This window comes from Nicotiana tomentosiformis, chromosome 2 (genome assembly GCF_000390325.3).
Source record: "Nicotiana tomentosiformis chromosome 2, ASM39032v3, whole genome shotgun sequence".
NCBI lineage: Eukaryota > Viridiplantae > Streptophyta > Magnoliopsida > Solanales > Solanaceae > Nicotiana > Nicotiana tomentosiformis.
Window position 1 is genome coordinate 165,807,629 of NC_090813.1, and position 18,362 is coordinate 165,825,990.

The 18,362-nt window shown below is 39.9% G+C and overlaps 2 protein-coding genes across 2 annotated transcripts; one reads left to right on the plus strand and one right to left on the minus strand.

Moving 5' to 3' along the window:
• LOC138906005 (uncharacterized) lies at nt 1-1,313 on the plus strand. The gene is made up of 3 exons (XM_070194522.1): nt 1-263; nt 393-585; nt 1,245-1,313. Exons 1-3 carry the CDS (start codon nt 1-3, stop codon nt 1,311-1,313), a joined length of 525 nt encoding a protein of 174 aa, XP_070050623.1.
• A 16,017-nt stretch (nt 1,314-17,330) lies between these two features.
• LOC117279909 (uncharacterized) lies at nt 17,331-17,897 on the minus strand. The gene is made up of 2 exons (XM_033659539.1): nt 17,734-17,897; nt 17,331-17,634 (listed from the first exon to the last, which is right to left on the minus strand). Exons 1-2 carry the CDS (start codon nt 17,895-17,897, stop codon nt 17,331-17,333), a joined length of 468 nt encoding a protein of 155 aa, XP_033515430.1.
• Between the last annotated feature and the right edge of the window lie 465 nt (nt 17,898-18,362).

Here is an 18,362-nt window from a genome sequence, read left to right on the forward strand (position 1 = left end):
ATGCTGATAGGGTACAAGCCTCCGAAGTTTGATATCTTTAATGGGATAGGTGATCCCCATGCACACTTGAGAGCCTACTACGATAAGCTAGTTGGAGTAGGAAGAAACGAGAAGTTGAAAATGAAGCTATTCATAAGGAGTTTGACAGGGGAGGAACTAACTTGGTACACCCGCCAAGATCCCAGAAAATGGAGGGAATGGCAGGATATGGCAGAAGATTTCATGAACCATTTTTGGTTCAACACTGAAATTACCCCTGATAGGTTCGCCCTCGTAAACTTGCAAAAGAAGCCATCAGAATTATTTCAATAGTATGCACGTCGATGGAGGTCGGAGGCTTCCAGAGCACAACCCCCGTTAGATGACAGTGATTTGACTAAGTATTTTATCAGAGTTCAGGAAGGAATCTACTTAGAGAAAATGCTGGGCATGATGGGGCTGAAGTTTCTCAAACTTGTTAAGATGGGAGACTTTTTAGAGGAAGGCATACAGTCTGGCAAGGTACAATCTATGGCTGCATTGCAAGTAGCTAGCAAAGCAATTCAATCTGGTTCAATAGGCAACAGAAAGAAGAAAAAGGAACAGGTATTAGCAATCGCTCCCTGTTACTAGTCCAATAGATAGTAGGCGGAGGGGGAAAGCTAGCTGAAGATGTATAGAATGCCCTGTTAAGGAGAAGCCGATTCGCCACATTAAGAAAGTATTTTCGAACTAATGCCACATCTTCTACCCCATACTTTGAGATGCCCATACCTGCCGATCAAGGAGCGAGGCTGCTCATGATAGGCAACGCTTTAAGACGCTATCGTTCGATTTAGATAAGTCAAGTTCCTTTGGTCGCTTTGCTCAGGCGGTCTTCCCTTATCTTCCCTAACGTTCAGAGTAGTTATGGTTTGGAATGTGGCTACAATGGTGTGATTAATTATCTTATACACAAGATGATATTTTGTATAGTTGCTGTGAAAAATGCATATATCTTTGTGTTATTGTTATTGTGTTGGAGTTTCAGTGAGTGCCTCATTGGCATTTAAACCTATAGGGAAGAGTAAATGTGAGTGGTTAAAGGTATTTATGAGTAAGATTTAGTTTGTGGTTGAGATACTCTCCCTGGCACAAGCACTTCTCGGGGTCCCTAAGACCCGTATGAACTCTAAAGTGCTAGGGATCCAAAGGGTGTCTTGGCCATGAACGAAATTTTTCCTTAAGCCCTTAATCATTAAAACTTATTAATCTCTTTTCATAAGGTGCAACGGATGGTGGAGAAGGGGTGTGATGCATGCCTAGCCTTTGTGAGAGATGTTAGTGCTGATTGAGGAGTGCTGGGAAGAATGGATCAGGGAAATGCCCTTGAAGATCACTTACCCATCTCTGGAAGGACATGAGTGGAGAATTGTCACCGGATTTGATCCAAAAAACATAGGGAAGACTTACCTTATTGGTGAGTCTTGGTTGGGTTAGAGTTTAAGGAAGAAAACCTTAAACTGTTGAGTCAGTTCCGGTAGTGAGAGATTTCCCAGATGTATTCCCAGTAGATCTACCGGGCATGCCGTCTGATAGGGATATTAATTTTGGTTTTGACTTTGTGCCAGGCACTCAGTCCATTTCTATTCCACCATATCGTATGACACCTGTGGAGTTGAAGGAATTGAAAGAGCAACTTCAGGAGTTTCTTGATAGGGTTACATCTGGCCTAGTATGCCCCTTTTGGGTGCTCCAGTTGTGTTTGTGAAGAAGAAAGATAGTACTATGCGGATGTGTATTGATTATAGGTAGTTGAACAAAGTCACAGTCAAGAACAAATATTCATTAACACTCATTGATGACTTATTTGACTAGCTTCAGGGTGTCACCATGTTCTTAAAGATTGATCTGAGGTTAGGGTATTATCAGCTGAAGATTTGGGATTCGGATATCCCAAAGACTGCTTTCAGGAATCGGTATGGTCACTACGAGTTTCTGGTGATGTCATTTGGGCTGACCAACACCCCACCAACATTCATGCACCTGATGAACAGTGTATTCCAGCCATATCTCGACTATGTTTTCATCGTATTCATTGATGATATCTTGGTGTACTCCCGCAACCGGGAGGATAATGAGCATTATTTGAGTATTCTGCTCTAGACCGTGAGGGAAAAGAAGTTATATGCAAAATTCTAAAAGTGTGAATTCTTACTTGATTCAGTGGCATTTTTGGGTCATGTGGTGTCTAGTGAGGGGATCAAGGTAGATCCGAAGAAGATTGAGGCAGTTCAGAGTTGGCCTAGACCGTCTTCAGCTACTAAGATTTGGATTTTCCTTGGTTTGGCCGAATATTATCGATGTTTCGTAGAGGGTTTCTCGTCTATTACTGCACCTTTGACCAGATTGACCCAGAAGGGTGCTCCATTCAGGTAGTCCGACGAGTGTGAGGAGAGATTTCAGAAGATCAAGACTGCCTTGACCGCAACTCCAGTCTTGGTTTTGCCTTCACCATCGGGTTCATATAGGTTTTACTGTTATGCTTCGCGAGTTGGTATTAGGTGTGTCTTGATGCAGGAAGATAGGGTGATTGCTTATACTTCGCGCCAGTTGAAGCCCCATGAGAAGAACTACCATAGGGTAAATGATCCAGATTTGGAAGCCATTGTTCACGCATTGAAGATTTGGAGGCATTATCTCTACTGCGAGTCTTGCGAGGTATTCACAGATCATCGGAGTCTACAACAGTTGTTCAAGCCAAAGGACCTGAATTTGGGGCAGTGGAGGTAGTTAAAACTGTTTAAAGACTATGGTATCATTATTTTGTACCATCTCATGAAGGTCAATGTAGTGGCTGATGCCTTGAGTAGAAAGGTTGAGAGTATGGGTAGCCTTGCATATATTATAGTTAGTGAGAGGCCATTAGTATTGGATGTTCAGGCTTTCGCCAATCAGTTTGTGATATTAGATGTTTCAGAGCCCAATCGGGTTCTTGCTTACGTGGTTTTTCGGTCTTCTTTGTATGAATGCATCAGAGAGCGTCAGTATGACGACCCCCATTTGCTTGTCCTTAAGTACACTGTATAGCACGGCGATGCCGAGGAGGTTTCTATCGGAGATGACAGGGTGTTGTGGATGCATGTCCGGATATGTATGCACAATGTGGATAGGTTGCGTGAGTTGATTCTTGAGGAGACCCATAGTTCACGGTACTCCATTCACCCGGGTACACTAAGATTTATCAGGATTTGAGGCAACACTCTTGGTGGAGAAAGATGAAGAAATATATAGTAGAGTATGTGGCTCGGTACTTGAACTGTCAGCAGGTGAAGTACGAGCATCAAAGGCCGTGCGGTTTGCTTCAGAGACTTGAGATCCCCGAGTGGAAGTGGGAGCATATTACCATGGATTTCGTTTTTGGGCTCCCACGGACTTTGAAGAAATTTAACGCAGTGTGAGTGATTATGGATAGGCTGACCAAGTCGGCAGATTTCTTTCCGGTTGTGACTACCTATTCTTTGGAGCAGCTGGCTCAGATCTATATCTGTGAGATTACACCCAAGATAGCCTCTTGAATCACCCAATTTGGCCTTAAAATGAGGGGATATGATGTTTTGAAGTTTTCGGAGAAGGTCCAAATATATCCCTGTACTATCCGAAATAGTTTAAATATATCCTCCGTTTGAGTATATGTTCAATTAAACCTCTACCGTCATACTATTGCACTGATTTACCCCTAATTTAGACGGAGGGACACGTGGCAAACTCAAAATCAAATAACCCACCTAAAATTTTACTACCCGATTTCTTAACCCACCCCTTAATTTAACGCATACCCGACCCGTCAACTCTCTTTATTCTGATTTTTCTTTTCATTTTCTTGGTTTGTTTCTTTACGTCCTACGCTTTCTTTTTCTTCGACTACCAATTTCCTTGACTTAGCTTCAGCTTTCAATTGGATCTCAATCTCTCAAACATGCCCAACAACGTCATCCCATATCCTTCATCATGGACTTGACAAAGATTCTGCTATAGCGCAACCAAACTCATCTCTTCATACTTTGTATGCAAAACCCAGTTGACTCTCAATTTGTTTTTGACTCTATTGAACACAAAAGTCTGTATCTTTGAAACATTATGATTAATGGTTATACTAAAAATAAGTTCTTTAAGAAAAGTTTTAAGCTTTTCAATCAAATATGTTTGTAAAGTCACCCTTAATAAGTTTATCTTGTCGAGTATAGTGAAAGTTTTGGGTGAATTAGGGGAGATTGTTTCTGGGAAAATTGTTCATGGGAGTTGTGTGAGAAATGAGGTTTTTTGGATATTGATGTTGCTGATTCTTTTATGTCTATGAATAGCAAATGTGGGATTTTTCAAGATTCCCTGAAGGTGTTTGATGGAATACCGTATAGGAATGTTCATTTTTAATGTTCTAATTTAAGCGTATATGGGTGTAAAAGAGAGTTTTAGATGCTAAAATATGGGATTTTGTGAAGGATATGCAATTTCAAGGCTGGAAGTTTGATGCACTTACAGTTTCGACGCTTCTTTCTTTGTGTGGAGAGGTGAAGAAGAATTGGTACAGAGTGGCACTATGGTAAATTGCTGCATTGTTATATTTTGGAGGCTGTTGGACTCGAAATTGGATTTGAATTGGGTGTAAGTTCAGGTGAAGGAGGTGGCAGGGTGTTTTGATAAAGAAGAAAGAGAAGGGTGTAAAGGAAAAAAGAAAGAAAATGAAAAGAAAATCAAAATAAAGAGATTTGACGGGTCGGTTATGGATTAAATTAACGGGTGGGTTAAGAAATCAGGTATTAAAATTGTAAGTGGGTTATTTGATTCTGAGTTTGCCTCGTATCCCTCCGTCTAAATTAGGGGCAAATTAGTGCAATAGTATGACGGTAGGGGTACAATTGGACGGACACTCAAACGGAGGGTGTATTTAAACTATTTCGAATAGAAGAGGGATATATTTGACCCTTATCCGTGAAGTATTAAAAGAAATCTGAAAATTTCAATGGCATTTTCGTAATTATTTATACCAGAAAAAACCAGCAATAAGAAAATCTTCGTTTTAGCACCCAAAACTCATTCGGAACCTCCCAGACACAAACCATATATGCATTTCAATCATAAAAAATGCTATGAACCTGATCGCACACTTAAAACATCAAAACGATGTCATCTTAATCTGATTTTGACCATGGTCAAACTTCAAATCCTTAACTTAATTAGTTTCTCAACCAATTTTTCCAAATATACCTGAAACCCTCGAGACCACATCCAATCATACCAACAAGTACAAATACATCATACAAATTTATCAAAAGCCTCAAAACACCTATGGGAACATCAAAACAAAGAATTGAGGCTTAAACCGAATAGAATTTCTCTTAAGTTGTTAAATCTTCATTCTTTTAAAAGAGTGACCGAATCATACTTAAACACTTCTGATTACTATCAAACTTTGCACACAAGTTTAATTCAACTATATAGACCTATCCAAAGTCTCGAAAGACCAATTGGAATCCAATAACATCAAGGTCAACTCTTGGTCAAACTAATGAACTCTTAAGTTCTTCAAATTGCCAACTTTCGACAAATAGTGTCGAATTCTTCTAGGAACCTCTGAAACCAAATCCGAACATACGTACAAGTCCAAAAATTATCATACAAACCTATCGAAACAATCAAAACCCAATTCCGAGTCTGTTTACTTAAAAGTCAAACCTTGGTCAACTCTTCCAACTTAAAGCTTCTAAAATGAGAATCATACTTCCAAATCAATCCTGAACCGCTCGAAAATCGAAGCCAACCATACACGCAAGTCATAATACATAACATGAAGCTACTCAAAGTTTCAAACCACTAAATAGAATGCTAAAACTCATAACAACCGGTCGGGTCATTACAGACCTGGGTCTGAGTTCTTATAGAACTCAGCAGGCCTAGTCCAGTCACACATAAAAAAAAGAGATACATTATATATATGGCCCAACATGATACTTAAACATAAAATGATATCAATGCTATGAACCAACAAAAATGCAACAAACATTGGGAGTTGGGAATGCAAATAAAATTGTGTAAGGTCAAACAGAGTAAAGAAGATCACAGTGAAGTCTTTTCCTTCATTCAACACTAAACCCAAAGAGATTAATAAATGTTATTGATTAAGGGCTGAAGGTAAAATTTCGTTCATGGCCAAGACACCCTTTGGATCCCTGGCACTTCAAAGTTCACAAGGGTCTCAGGGACCCCAAGTTGTGCTTGTGTCAGGGAGAGTATTTCAACCACAAACTAAATTTTTCTCCTAAATACCCTTAACTACTCACACTTACTCTTCCCTATAAGTTTAAATGCCAATGAGCCACTCACTGAAAATCCAACACAATAACAATAACACAAAGATATATGCATTTTTCACAGCAACTATACAAAATATCATCATGAGTATAAGACAATCAATCACACCCTTGTCGCCACAATCCAAACACTGTAAGTATTTTCAATATGTTCAGGCATGCTCAAAGAACCAATTACAGGTGCACACAGAGAAAAGAACACTAGCAGATCACTTTAGAAATCCTAACTACCGAGTCAGGTAACTTAAAGATTAGAGAAGATACATAATTCAAATTCACAGAAGTCCTTGATAAAAATATCTTAACAACCTTTGTTCAAATTAATCAAGGGTTCATCCACAGATTAAGTCTTAACTTCTATTAGAGACATTAGTTAACAACTTCATTTGGAATCTTTTTAAAGAGTATTAGCAGAGATGCTTATACAAGTTGACAGGTCAATCTTATCCTAAGCATATGACATGATTATTTCCTTTTAAAGCCCTAAATCTCATACTCATACTGACCTTATTAATAGTTAGGGCACATTGTTATACTCAGGCAGGACAGATAATAATAGAAGTTTTCCTCTAATTCTATAAGTGAACTACAACTGACTTATATAAACTTAGCAAGGTTCAATGATAATGAAGGTACATGCATGAGTATGAAGGATAAGTAGAGGTCTATTTTGAAAAAAGGATGAGTGTAGAACCTTCAAGAGATGGTATTCAAATACATACATGAGACATTCTAACCAGGTTTACAACATTACAAATAGGGTTGGGTTTCAAACATCATAGAATCAGACTAACAATGTCATTATAGAAGTTCAGAACAATGGTAACTTTATACTAAGTAGATCTGGTTTAGCTGTACAGGTTAAGGGTGATGATTTAATCATGATAAAGTTCTATTCAGCCTACCAACATAACAATTAATGCTCAATCATGCCAGATGCAATTTTAGTCCAATTCCTAGGGTATAATTTGAGCTAAGTGAGTAGCAATTGGCAGGATACATACAGGAATAGATGCAGGAGTTCATTAGAACTTAGTATAGTTACTTTAAGGCACTGTATTATACAATGAGACTTACAGATGTGATCAACAGTTATGAAATTAGAAAGACCTTTACAATAATGTCTCAAGAGATCTTTAGAATCAAAAGATACACATGTGAAGAAAGAAGGCAACCCAAATAACTAAACTAATATGCTTCAACTAAATGGCAGCCTTGTAATTAACCTTAAGTATTCATATCTGTTTCAGTTAAGTTTATCAGGTACACAACCTCTAGTACAGATCAAAAAACTACACTAAAACAGAATCAATGTGGTAGACATGAAGGCCATAGCAGAACATCAAGGAAGTCTAAAGTCAGAACAAGTATGGAAAGTCACTAAGGCATCTCTAGCTAGTTATAGAAGCTTAATCACACAGATTGTTAAATCCAGAGCAATATTCATCAAGGTCACATAATAAACGATTAATACTAACTTGAGACACACAATACCAAAGCATAACAGTCGATCATAAACTAATAACAACTCATCATGAACAGGGATAACCAATCATAAACTAATAAAACATCATAAACAGAGATAATCAATAGAAAAAAATAGTGTAGTCATGGTTTCAACTAGAATAATCAAAAGAGAAAAGGTCAAAGTACACCGACCTTCCATTGAGCAGCAAACCAAACAAGGATTTTTCTTAGCCGTATAGGAACCAAAGACTTAAACATTGAATAGTGAAAGAAGTCAGAACTAGAGAAGAAAAAAGAAAACCAGGAACCAGTAAAGAACCTAAAGCTTTCTGTTTGAAAAATTCTTGGTGTTGTTTCTTTGTGTTCATTCTGTTAGGTGAGAGCATTAAAGCTCCCTTTTATAGTGCATTCAATGCCTTAGGGTTTCACAGATTCAAACTCGGTAGTGGAAGATGACGATGAGTTGATAATGTGAGCAAAATCGAGTGAAAATCAGAGAAGACAGAGGGGAAAAAATGAGAGTTTTACCTGGGCACGAGGGTGGAGTGAATCGACCATTGATGAGCAAGAATCCATTGGTCAAAGATCAAACGTCTAGAGGTCACTGCGTTTGACCTCTGGACATCGAATAACAATGATGAAGTCTGAGAAAATCTTCATGCATGATTCCAATTGAAGGAAGAGAGGAGAATAATTTAGTTTCAGTTGCACGCTTTAGGTCTAGGGTTTGGATTTGGGCGTTTTTGAATTTATAGGTGCAAATGAAAATAGTTGGCTGGATTCACGGATTAAGGGACAAGATAGATTATTTCCTAGTTGATTTAAGTGACCTTGTAATAATTTGTGCTAGGATTTGGTAATTGACGGGTTAGATGGGATGAGATAAGAGAGAGAGAGAGAGAGAGAGAGATAAAGAGAGAGATAAAGAGAGAGAGAGAGAGAGAGAGAGAGAGAGAGAGAGAGAGAGAGAGAGAGGGGGGGGGGGGGGGGGGGGGGGGATGAAATGATTTAGGGTTCTGGGGCGTCTCTGAGTTAAAATCGGGAGATGGAACAGGAGCTATTAGATCCTTTGATCCACAGCCCGATTATTTTGATAATTAGGAATCTAGATATAATTTTATGGGGAAAAAGCAATGGCCGTTGGATTCTTGTGATCCAATGGCGGAGATAAAACACGACAAGACTTTTAAAAAAATAACTAAAAATGGGATTAAATCTGGTCCGTTGAAGGAATGAGACGGGCGGTGTGGCAAGCTCTGATTGTCTTAGGAAAAGGGATGCGGATCGCCACAGTGGATAAGAGAGGGGTGTTTGGACTAGGTCAGGTTTGATTTGGGCTTGGGTATTGGGCTAATTTTAATTTAGGAAATAGCCATTTCGCCTTTGATTATAAAATTGTAATTGTAGCCTTTTAGTCTTTAACCCTTTAAAATTAATTTAAATAAACTTAATTACTTTCAATACAATATAATAAAAATTTATAATCATCAAATCACTGCTAATTACTATAATTAATAAACTAATTATTAAAACATCTTATTTCCAATTTATGACACTAATTTTGGATTATTTGAAATAATTTGCTAATTTACCAGAATTAAGAAATAATTTATTACATTAATTATAAAACTTATGTAATGAATATAAAGGTTATTTTAATAGTCTCAAAATAATAATAGTAATATACTTATAATTATATAATATTAAATTATTGATTTTAACATTACTAATGACTTAATTTATAAAAAAATAGCTATTATTGATTAGAAAATATTTTCAACATATTTATTGTAAATTATCAAGTGCAATTTTAAAAAGGAGGGTCAAAATTGGTCGTCAACAGCTGCCCCTCTTTGACCGGAGATGATAAAAGAGTTTTCGGATAAAGAATTCGACCCAAGACCAATTTTGTCCTGACTTTAGGCATATGTTGCAAAACTGGCATATGGATTTGATGAAGATTATGAGTTGTGGGATCAAGGAAAGAGTTAAGGAAGATTTCATTTTGGGAAGAATAGGGCTGAATTCTGGCTTTGAATTGCTTAACCTCGGACTTAACGAGGATCAGGCCTCATGTAGTTCTGGAGTGATAAATTGGAGTAGGTAATGCTTGCATGAGTTGTCCCAGTATCGTATTATGACGATACTGCGAGACGGAAGATTTGGTACCCATGATAGCTCTGAATTGCGGCTTGATTTGAAAGATTTGAAGAATTAGAGTTCCACTTATCGTATTTGAGTTTGAGCTCGGATTCTTGGCCCACTTATGAGTTTGTTGTCCCTCAAAGCATTGTGGCTTGGTTTGCTACTTAGAAGAAGTTCCACATTGCGATGTTTGTTCCTGCAAAAATAAAATACACACATACCCCTATATCGTAATGCAGATATGTTAAGATGTGATGTAAACGATGCAGGAATGATGATGCATGGCTGCCAACTAGCCGTTATTTGGGATTGGGATGATGGGTTACTTGAATTTGACTCGATAGTTAGCCGGGCTGTGTACCGTTCTGCGGTTGTGAGAGCATTAAGTCTCCTCATGTTAGGAGTCTCTCCATGCGATGTGAGTGGTTGACTTGAAATGTAGAATGTATCTCCGTATGACGGGAGTAGTTGACTTGATATATAGAATTTCTCTCCGCGCAATGGGAGTTTGACTTAAAATGTAAAGTATCTGTAAGTTGCATGAACAAAAAGTCAAAACATTCGAGATGAAATAAGGAAATAAGGAGCATGACCAAGAGATACTCTTGACTGCAAACTAATCACGGTCGTCGATCGGTAGAACATTGGTGATGGGGTTTGCGACTATCTACTTGTAATCTCCGATGTGGCGGAGTGACAGTGCGGAATGCTCCCGTTGGTGAAGTGAACAGTTTTCTATATACATGGCTCCGGTTGGCGGGGCCAGCGTCTCGCTATATACAAATGCTCTGCTTGCATCAGTAACCTAGTTTCAAAATACCTGCAAAGGATTTGAGAGTTAGTTTTAGGTATATGAGGAAGAATTGGAATAATGAAAGAGCAATGATAGTTATGAGAGAGTGGTCAATCCGTCATTTCCCCAGTGTGCTACAACATTTCCTTGTATCCCGTTGGTCCTGCATTCAAAGAAAAATTCTTAGCAGGGGGTGCTGGTTTGTGTTGACCGTAGCCCTGGCTTTGCTCTGGGCCTGGTAAGGTTACGCCATGAAGTTCAGTAGGTGGAGCAGTAGTTCTTTTAGGAAAACATTTTGAAAATCGTTTATCTTATGGCAAATATCGTCGTTCTGGATTATGACATGTTTAGGAAATTCCTCAGACGCGAACGTTTTTTTTTGGAACTTTGTCCCGTTGATGTCGATTTTCTAAAATGCATTTAATGACGTAGCTTTTTGCTGCTATGATTGCGTCCTAATCTAAACTAATTCCTTACAACGATGTTCCTAGGGTTATGAACAAACCTTTTCAGGTTGCCTACCTATCCGAAATGAAGTCAGGTCTAAACGTATTTTGTAGGTAACGATAAAGGAAATATGATGATGACCGAGCCTGACTCAGGCATCCTACGTATCCAAATGGAATCAGGTCAAGACATTGTTTGATTACAATAGGTGAAATTGAATATAAAGTAGCTGAGTCTGACTCAGACTGCCTACGTATCCAAATGGAATCCGGCCACAACATAGTTCAATTACAAAAGATGGTTAAATTCGATGAGTATTGCCTACGTATTCCTTCCAAAGGAAATCAATTCGTGGCGTAGTTCCGAATACATACAAAATGGTATTGGGATTTCCTATTACAAAAGAAGAGGGGGAGAAAGACCGTACCCTATATGGGTTACCTACGTATCCCTCCGTGGGAAGTCAGGTCGGGTGCAGTCCTGTTACAACCAAAACCTAAATTTACTGTCTTCGAATGTAGTATCTCTTGATTGCGTCTGAGTTGATAGGCTTCGTGCTAACTTTTTTGTCCATCTCTGCCAAAATTAGAGCTCCTCCCGACAATACTCGGTGGACCACGTAAGGACCTTGCCAATTTGGCGAAAACTTTCCTTTAGCTTCTTCCTGATGAGGGAATATTTTCTTCAAAACCAACTGCCCGGTATAAATTGGCAAGGTTTCACCCTTTTGTTGAATGCATTGGCCATCCTATTTTGATACAGCGGACCATGGCATACTGTGTTCATTCTCTTCTCGTCAATGAGCATGAGTCACTTCTGCCTGACCCATATCCATTCTATGTCATCCAACTTGGCTTCTTGAATGACTCTTAAGGACAGTATCTCGATCTCTGCAGGTATCACAACTTCAGTGTCATATACTAACATGTATGACATTGCCTTAGTGGATGTCCTCATGATGGCCCGATAACCCAGTCAGACAAAGGATAATTTCTCGTGTCATTGCCTATGATAGTCCACTATCTTTCGTAGAATGCTCTTGATGTTTTTGTTGGCTGCTTCAATGTCTCCATTCATTTATAGTCTGTAGGCTGTAGAGTTATGGTGGAAGATTCTGAACTTCTCACAAATGTCCCTCATGAGATCACTATTGAGATTGACTGCATTGTCAGTGATGATTGACTCGGGTATCCCAAACCGACAGACTATGTTGTTACAGACGAAATCTGCCACTACTTTCTTGGTGATGACTTTGTATGTAGCATCTTCGGCCCATTTGGTGATGTAATCAATTTCTACCAAGATGAAATGGTGTCCATTTGATGCAGCAGGCTCTATAGATCTTATTACGTCCATGCCCCCAAGCGGCAAATGGCCAAGGCGAACCCATTACATTAAACTTAATAGGTGGAACCTGGATGAAATCCCCGTGGATCTTGCACTGGTGACACTTCTGCATGTAGCAGATACTATCTCTTTCCATGGTCATCCAAAAGTATTCGACTATTAAAATCTTCTTAGCTAAGGTGAAGCCGTTCAAGTGGGATCCCACGTCCCTACATGTATTTCTTCTAGAAATATAGTTGCTTCAGTGGCGTCTACACATCTTAACAGACCCATGTCTGGGGTCCTCCTATACAGGACTTCCCCATTGAGGAAAAAGTGATTTCCTAGCCTTCTAACTGCTCGCTTTTGAACATTGGTGGCGTTCTATGGATACTCTGTTATTTCAAGGAACCTTTTGATGTCGTGGTACCACGGCTTACCGTCTGGCTCTTCATCTATATAGAAACAGTACGCATGCTGATCCTTGATCTTTATCTCGATAGGGTCGATGTAATTCTTATCTAGATGCTGGACCATAGATGACAAGGTTGCGAGAGCATCGGCAAACTCGTTCTGGATCCCTGTGAATGTGCTTGAACTCGTTCTTTGTGAACTTCTTGCATATCTCCTTTACACAGTGCAGGTACGGAAGGATCTTGACATTCTTGATAGTCCATTCTCCTTGAACTTGATGTATTTACAAATCAGAATCTCCTATGACCAAAAACTCCTTGATGTTCATGTCGATCGCCATCCCTATCCTAAGGATGCATGCTTTGTATTCGGCCATATTATTAGTGCAAGGGAACCTTATCTTTTCTGATGCCGGATAATGATGTCCTGATTCTGAAATTAAGACTGCTCTGATTTATACTCCTTTGAAATTTGCTGCTCTGTCAAAGAACATTCTCCACAGTAGGTATGACTCTGCAATGTCTTCTACGGCGAACAACACTTCATCATCCGAAAAGTATGTAGTGAGCCGCTCATAATCCTTGTCCACTTGATTCTCTGCAAGGCGGTCAGCTAAGGCTTGTCCTTTGATGGCCTTCTGTGTTATGTGCACAATGTCAAATTCGCTGAGATGAATCTGCCATTTGGCCAGTTTTCCTATAGGCATCGGCTTCTGGAAGATATACTTGAGCGGGTCAAGCCGGAATATTAGATGTGTGGTGTATGCCGACATGTAGTGCCTCAACCTCTAGGCTATCCAAGTTAAAGCACAGCAAGTGTGCTCTATTAAAGTGTATTTGGCTTCACATGGTGTAAACTTCTTGCTTAAGTAGTAGATAGCTTGCTCTTTTCTCCCGGTCTCATCGTGTTGTCCCAACACGCATCCAAATACATTATCCAAACCTGATAGGTATAACCAACACTGGTGGATTTGACAAGTACTCCTTGATTTTGTTGAAGGCTTTCTGACACTCTTATGTCCACTTTATAGCAGCATCCTTTTTCAACAGCTTGAAGATAGGCTCACAAACTACCGTAGATTGGGCTATGAATCTGCTGATGTAATTTAGCCTACCAAGGAAACTCATCACATCCTTTTTGCTTTTAGGCGGTGGAAAGTCTTGAATGGTTTTGATCTTTGAAGGATCCAATTCCATCCCTTTCATGCTTACGATGAAACCTAACAATATTTCGGCAGGGACTCCGAATGCACATTTTAGGCCATCCAAATGTTCTGCACTCTTTCGAGATTTGATAATGATATCATCCACATATACCTCGATCTTTTTGTGAATTATGTCATGAAAGAGGGTCGTCATGGCCCTCATATAAGTAGCACCAGTGTTCTTGAGGCCGAATGGCATGACCCTATAGTAGTAGGCTCCCCAAGGCATAGTGAACACTGTCTTCTCTGCATCTTCTTCATGTATCAGGATCTGATGGTACCCGGCGAAACAATCCACGAATGACTGCATCTCGTTCTTTGTGCAATTATCGATGACGATATGAATGTTTGGTAAAGGGAAGTTGTCTTTTGGACTAGACTTGTTAAGATCTCGATAATCCACACATATCCTGATCTTCCCATACTTCTTTGGTACCAGTACGATATTTTCCAACCATGTGGGATAATTGGTGACTCTCACCATGTTTGCCTCTACCTGTTTGGTTACTTCTTCTATTATCCTCAAAATTAAGTCCGGCTTGAACTTTCTGGGTTTTTGTTTGACTGGCGATCTGGCAGGATCGGTAGGCAATCGATGCGAAACAATGTCGGTGCTTAATTCAGGCATGTCATCATACAACCATGCAAATATGTTGATGTACTATTTGAGGAGATCGACCGATTCTTCTTTCTGCTCTGCTACTAAATGGATGCTAATTCAAGTTTCTTTCACGTGTTCTTTGCCTCCTAGGTTGACTACTTTTGTCTCCTCAAGGTTAGGCTTTTTCAAGATTTCTAGCAGCTCGATCTCTTGTGGGAGATTATCTGGCATCATGCTTTCATCGTATTCTTCATAATCTGGATCGCTTTTCTCAAGGGTTTCGTTACATGTCATAATCACAGAACGTAGGTTTTTATCATTTTGATTATTGAAAAGAAAAACTAAGTATAAATGAAGCGATAAATAAGTTTGCAATAATTTTAAGAAAGCAATTCTTTTTATTTCATCAAAAGAGGAATGTCTAAGAGTTCAAGGAGGCAATTGACAAAAGATTACAAGCACGGTTTAAGTCTCAATTGACCGTGCTTTTTCTTTTCAAAAGGTTTTACAATTTCACACTACCAAGACTCCCGGCGAACAAAGGCATGCTGACGGTCCAATTCTACAAGTCCTCTCCTGGTTCGGCATTCCGAATGGTCGGTGTCTTGATATCAATTTTGTCACAGCATTCCTCGATCATGGTCATGAACAACCTTCCCATTCCATCGACGATGTCATCCTCTGGTGTTGAGCTTTGACCCAGACCCGGAACACGCTCTGGCACAAAAGCTTTCTTCCTGAAGCCAACAGTATAAGTCTTTCCAGTCAGAGGCTGATACCTTATGTCGGCTCTATCTTTCTGCCCATTTGTTTAATTGGTTCTGTTATCCCATTTGATCGGGCTCCTAGCCTGGTCCCTGGTCTATACCCGCACTTTTCTCTCATAGCCATCTTCGATCTGTATGGTGACTGTATACCTAAATTTTGCTCAGTCTTCTCTATTTCTATGGTTTGCATGATCTCAACCGCATGAAAAACAACCCTGTCTAATCCTTCTATGAATGGAAGTTCATGTTCTAGATAAGCTCACTAGCTTCATTCGCCATGAACTACAATCTCTTGACAAGCCCACTCGAATGTCATATGCTAATGGAGGGTAGACGGGACTGCCCTTGCCATATGTATCCAAGGCCTTCCCAACAACAGGTTATATGAGGATGAAATGTCCATTACTTGGAACAGTATGGGAAACTCAACTGGTCCGATTTGCAGAGCCAAATAGATTTCCCCAATGACGTCCTTCTGTGACCCGTCGAAAGCTCTTACGCTCACATGGCTTTCTTTTACTTCCCTGGGATGAAAAGCCAACTCTTATAGGGTAGAGAGCGGATAGATATTGACTCTTGATACTCCATCAACAAGTACTCAAGACACCACCTTATCTCCACATTTGACGGTGATATGTAAAGCACTATTGTGACCCACGCCCTCTATGGGAAGTTTATCTCTTCGGAAGGTGATCATATTTTCTTCTACCATCTTCTTGATAGTTACTGCCAGTGCCTCACTGGTGGTGTTGCTCGGTACGCTCACTCCACTTAACACCTTCATCAAGGCGTCTTTGTGACTATCAGAACTCATCAGTAGATCCATGATTGATATTTCCGCATGGGTTTTCTTTAACTTTTCCTCCAATGAGTATTCTTTAGTTGACATCTTCTTCCAAAATTCTGTGGCTTCCGAATTTGCTATATTCCTTCTCTTAATCTGTTCCCTTCCTAGATTTCTTCGGTTTACTTCCTCCGAAGTGTAACACCTCCCTGACCTGGTCATTCCATGAGTCGCTGCGGAATCCGTCATCTTTCCTTTCCCTTTCTGCTGATATGTCCACGGGACTGTCTTATATTATTGATCCTCCTCATTTCTGATAACAACGGTGGATTGTTGATGGTATTTCTGGACCATCACTGTAGGTTTTAACTGTACGGTGATCATTGGAGTCCTTCAGTGTGGAACCCTTACAGCCTCAGTTTTTTCTATTGTGATGATGGTTTCTTTCAAGTCATACTCTTCATCTTGAGTGATCATATTAGCTCCTTGGTTCTGGTGGTTTGGAAATGGGTTAGGTTCACATTGGGCGGAGCTGGGGTGAACTGAATGGCTCCACTTTTGATCAACGACTCAATTTCATTTTTCAGTCTGAAGCAATCCTCGGTATCATGCCCCGGTATGCCTGAATGGTAGATGCATCATTTGCTTGCATCAATGTATTTTGAAGGATGCTCAAGAATCCTCCTTTCTATCAGATGTATCAAGCCAGCTCTCCTCGGTCTTTCAAATAGTTGAGCCAAAGTTTCAACAATCGGGGTGTAGTATCTGGGACCTCTTTTTTTCAAAATTTAGGTGAGGTCGGGGTGCATAGGTGGGTCAATTTTGATGAGTGGTAGTTTGAACTAGAGCGTGTGGTCGTGTTTGATTTGGATTTGTATGGGCGCGAGGTGGGTTATATTGAGGTTGGGGATTGTAGTATGGTTGTGTGTTGTATACTGGAGCATAAGTAGGTGGGTGTGGGGAATAGGTATCTAGAGAGTAAGAGTTGTTTCCATGATGTGGATTGGACTGGTAATAGAGAATGATTGCTGATACCTCTTCCTTTTTCTTCTTTCAGCTATCTATTGAATCGGATTGAATCGCTTTGCTAGCTGCTTGCAATGCATCCATAGATTGTACCTTGCCGGACTTTATGCCTTCCTCTAAAAAGTGTCCCATCTTAACAAGTTCGGGGAACTTCTGCCCTATCATACACATCACTTTCTCAAAGTAGATTCCTTCATGAGCTTTGATGAAATACTTAGTCAACTCACTGTCATCTAACGGGGGTTGTGCTCTGGCGGCCTCCGACCTACACCGACGTGCATACTCTTGAAATAATTCTGAAGGCTTCTTCTGTAAGTTTTTTAGGGAGAACCTATCAATGGTAATTTCTGTGTTGAACTGAAAACGGTTCATGAAATCTTCTGCCATATCCTGCCATTCCCTCCATTTTATGGGATCTTAGCGAGTGTACCAAGTAAGTGCCTCCCCTGTCAAACTCCTTATGAATAGCTTCATTCTCAACTTCTCGTTTCTTCCTACTCCAACTAGCTTATCGTAGTAGGCTCTCAAGTGTGCATGGGGATCACCTGTCCCATCAAAGATATCAAACTTTGGAGGCTTGTACCCTGTCGGCATGTCCACATCAGGGTGTATACAAATCCTCATAATCTAGAGGTTTGCTCCCTCGAGCGACCTGAAGGTTCTTCATTTGTTTCTTCAATGCCCGCAATTGTTCGGATGCTGACTCTTCCTCCTTATACTTAGCTTCCCTTTTCATCTTGGCATATTGATCAACTTCACAAGGCAGCCTGACCGTGACGGGCGCTGTGAAAGTGGGTTCTGAAATGACATATACAAGAGGAACATATCGCTCGTGTGCAACGGTATGTGTCGTGGGTATGTGCTGGTTTTGATTGGTGGTGAAGGTGACGCATCACATGGAGGGGTATGAACTATTTTGGTAACGACCAGTGGATTTTAGGGTGTTTGAACATAATTTAGTATATAAGGGGTGTGTATAAGAGGGTTTGTAGAGGTTACTAGGGGTATAACTTGGGTGGTAGGGATTAAAGTTGGGGTATTGTTTGCTAGGCGAGTAGT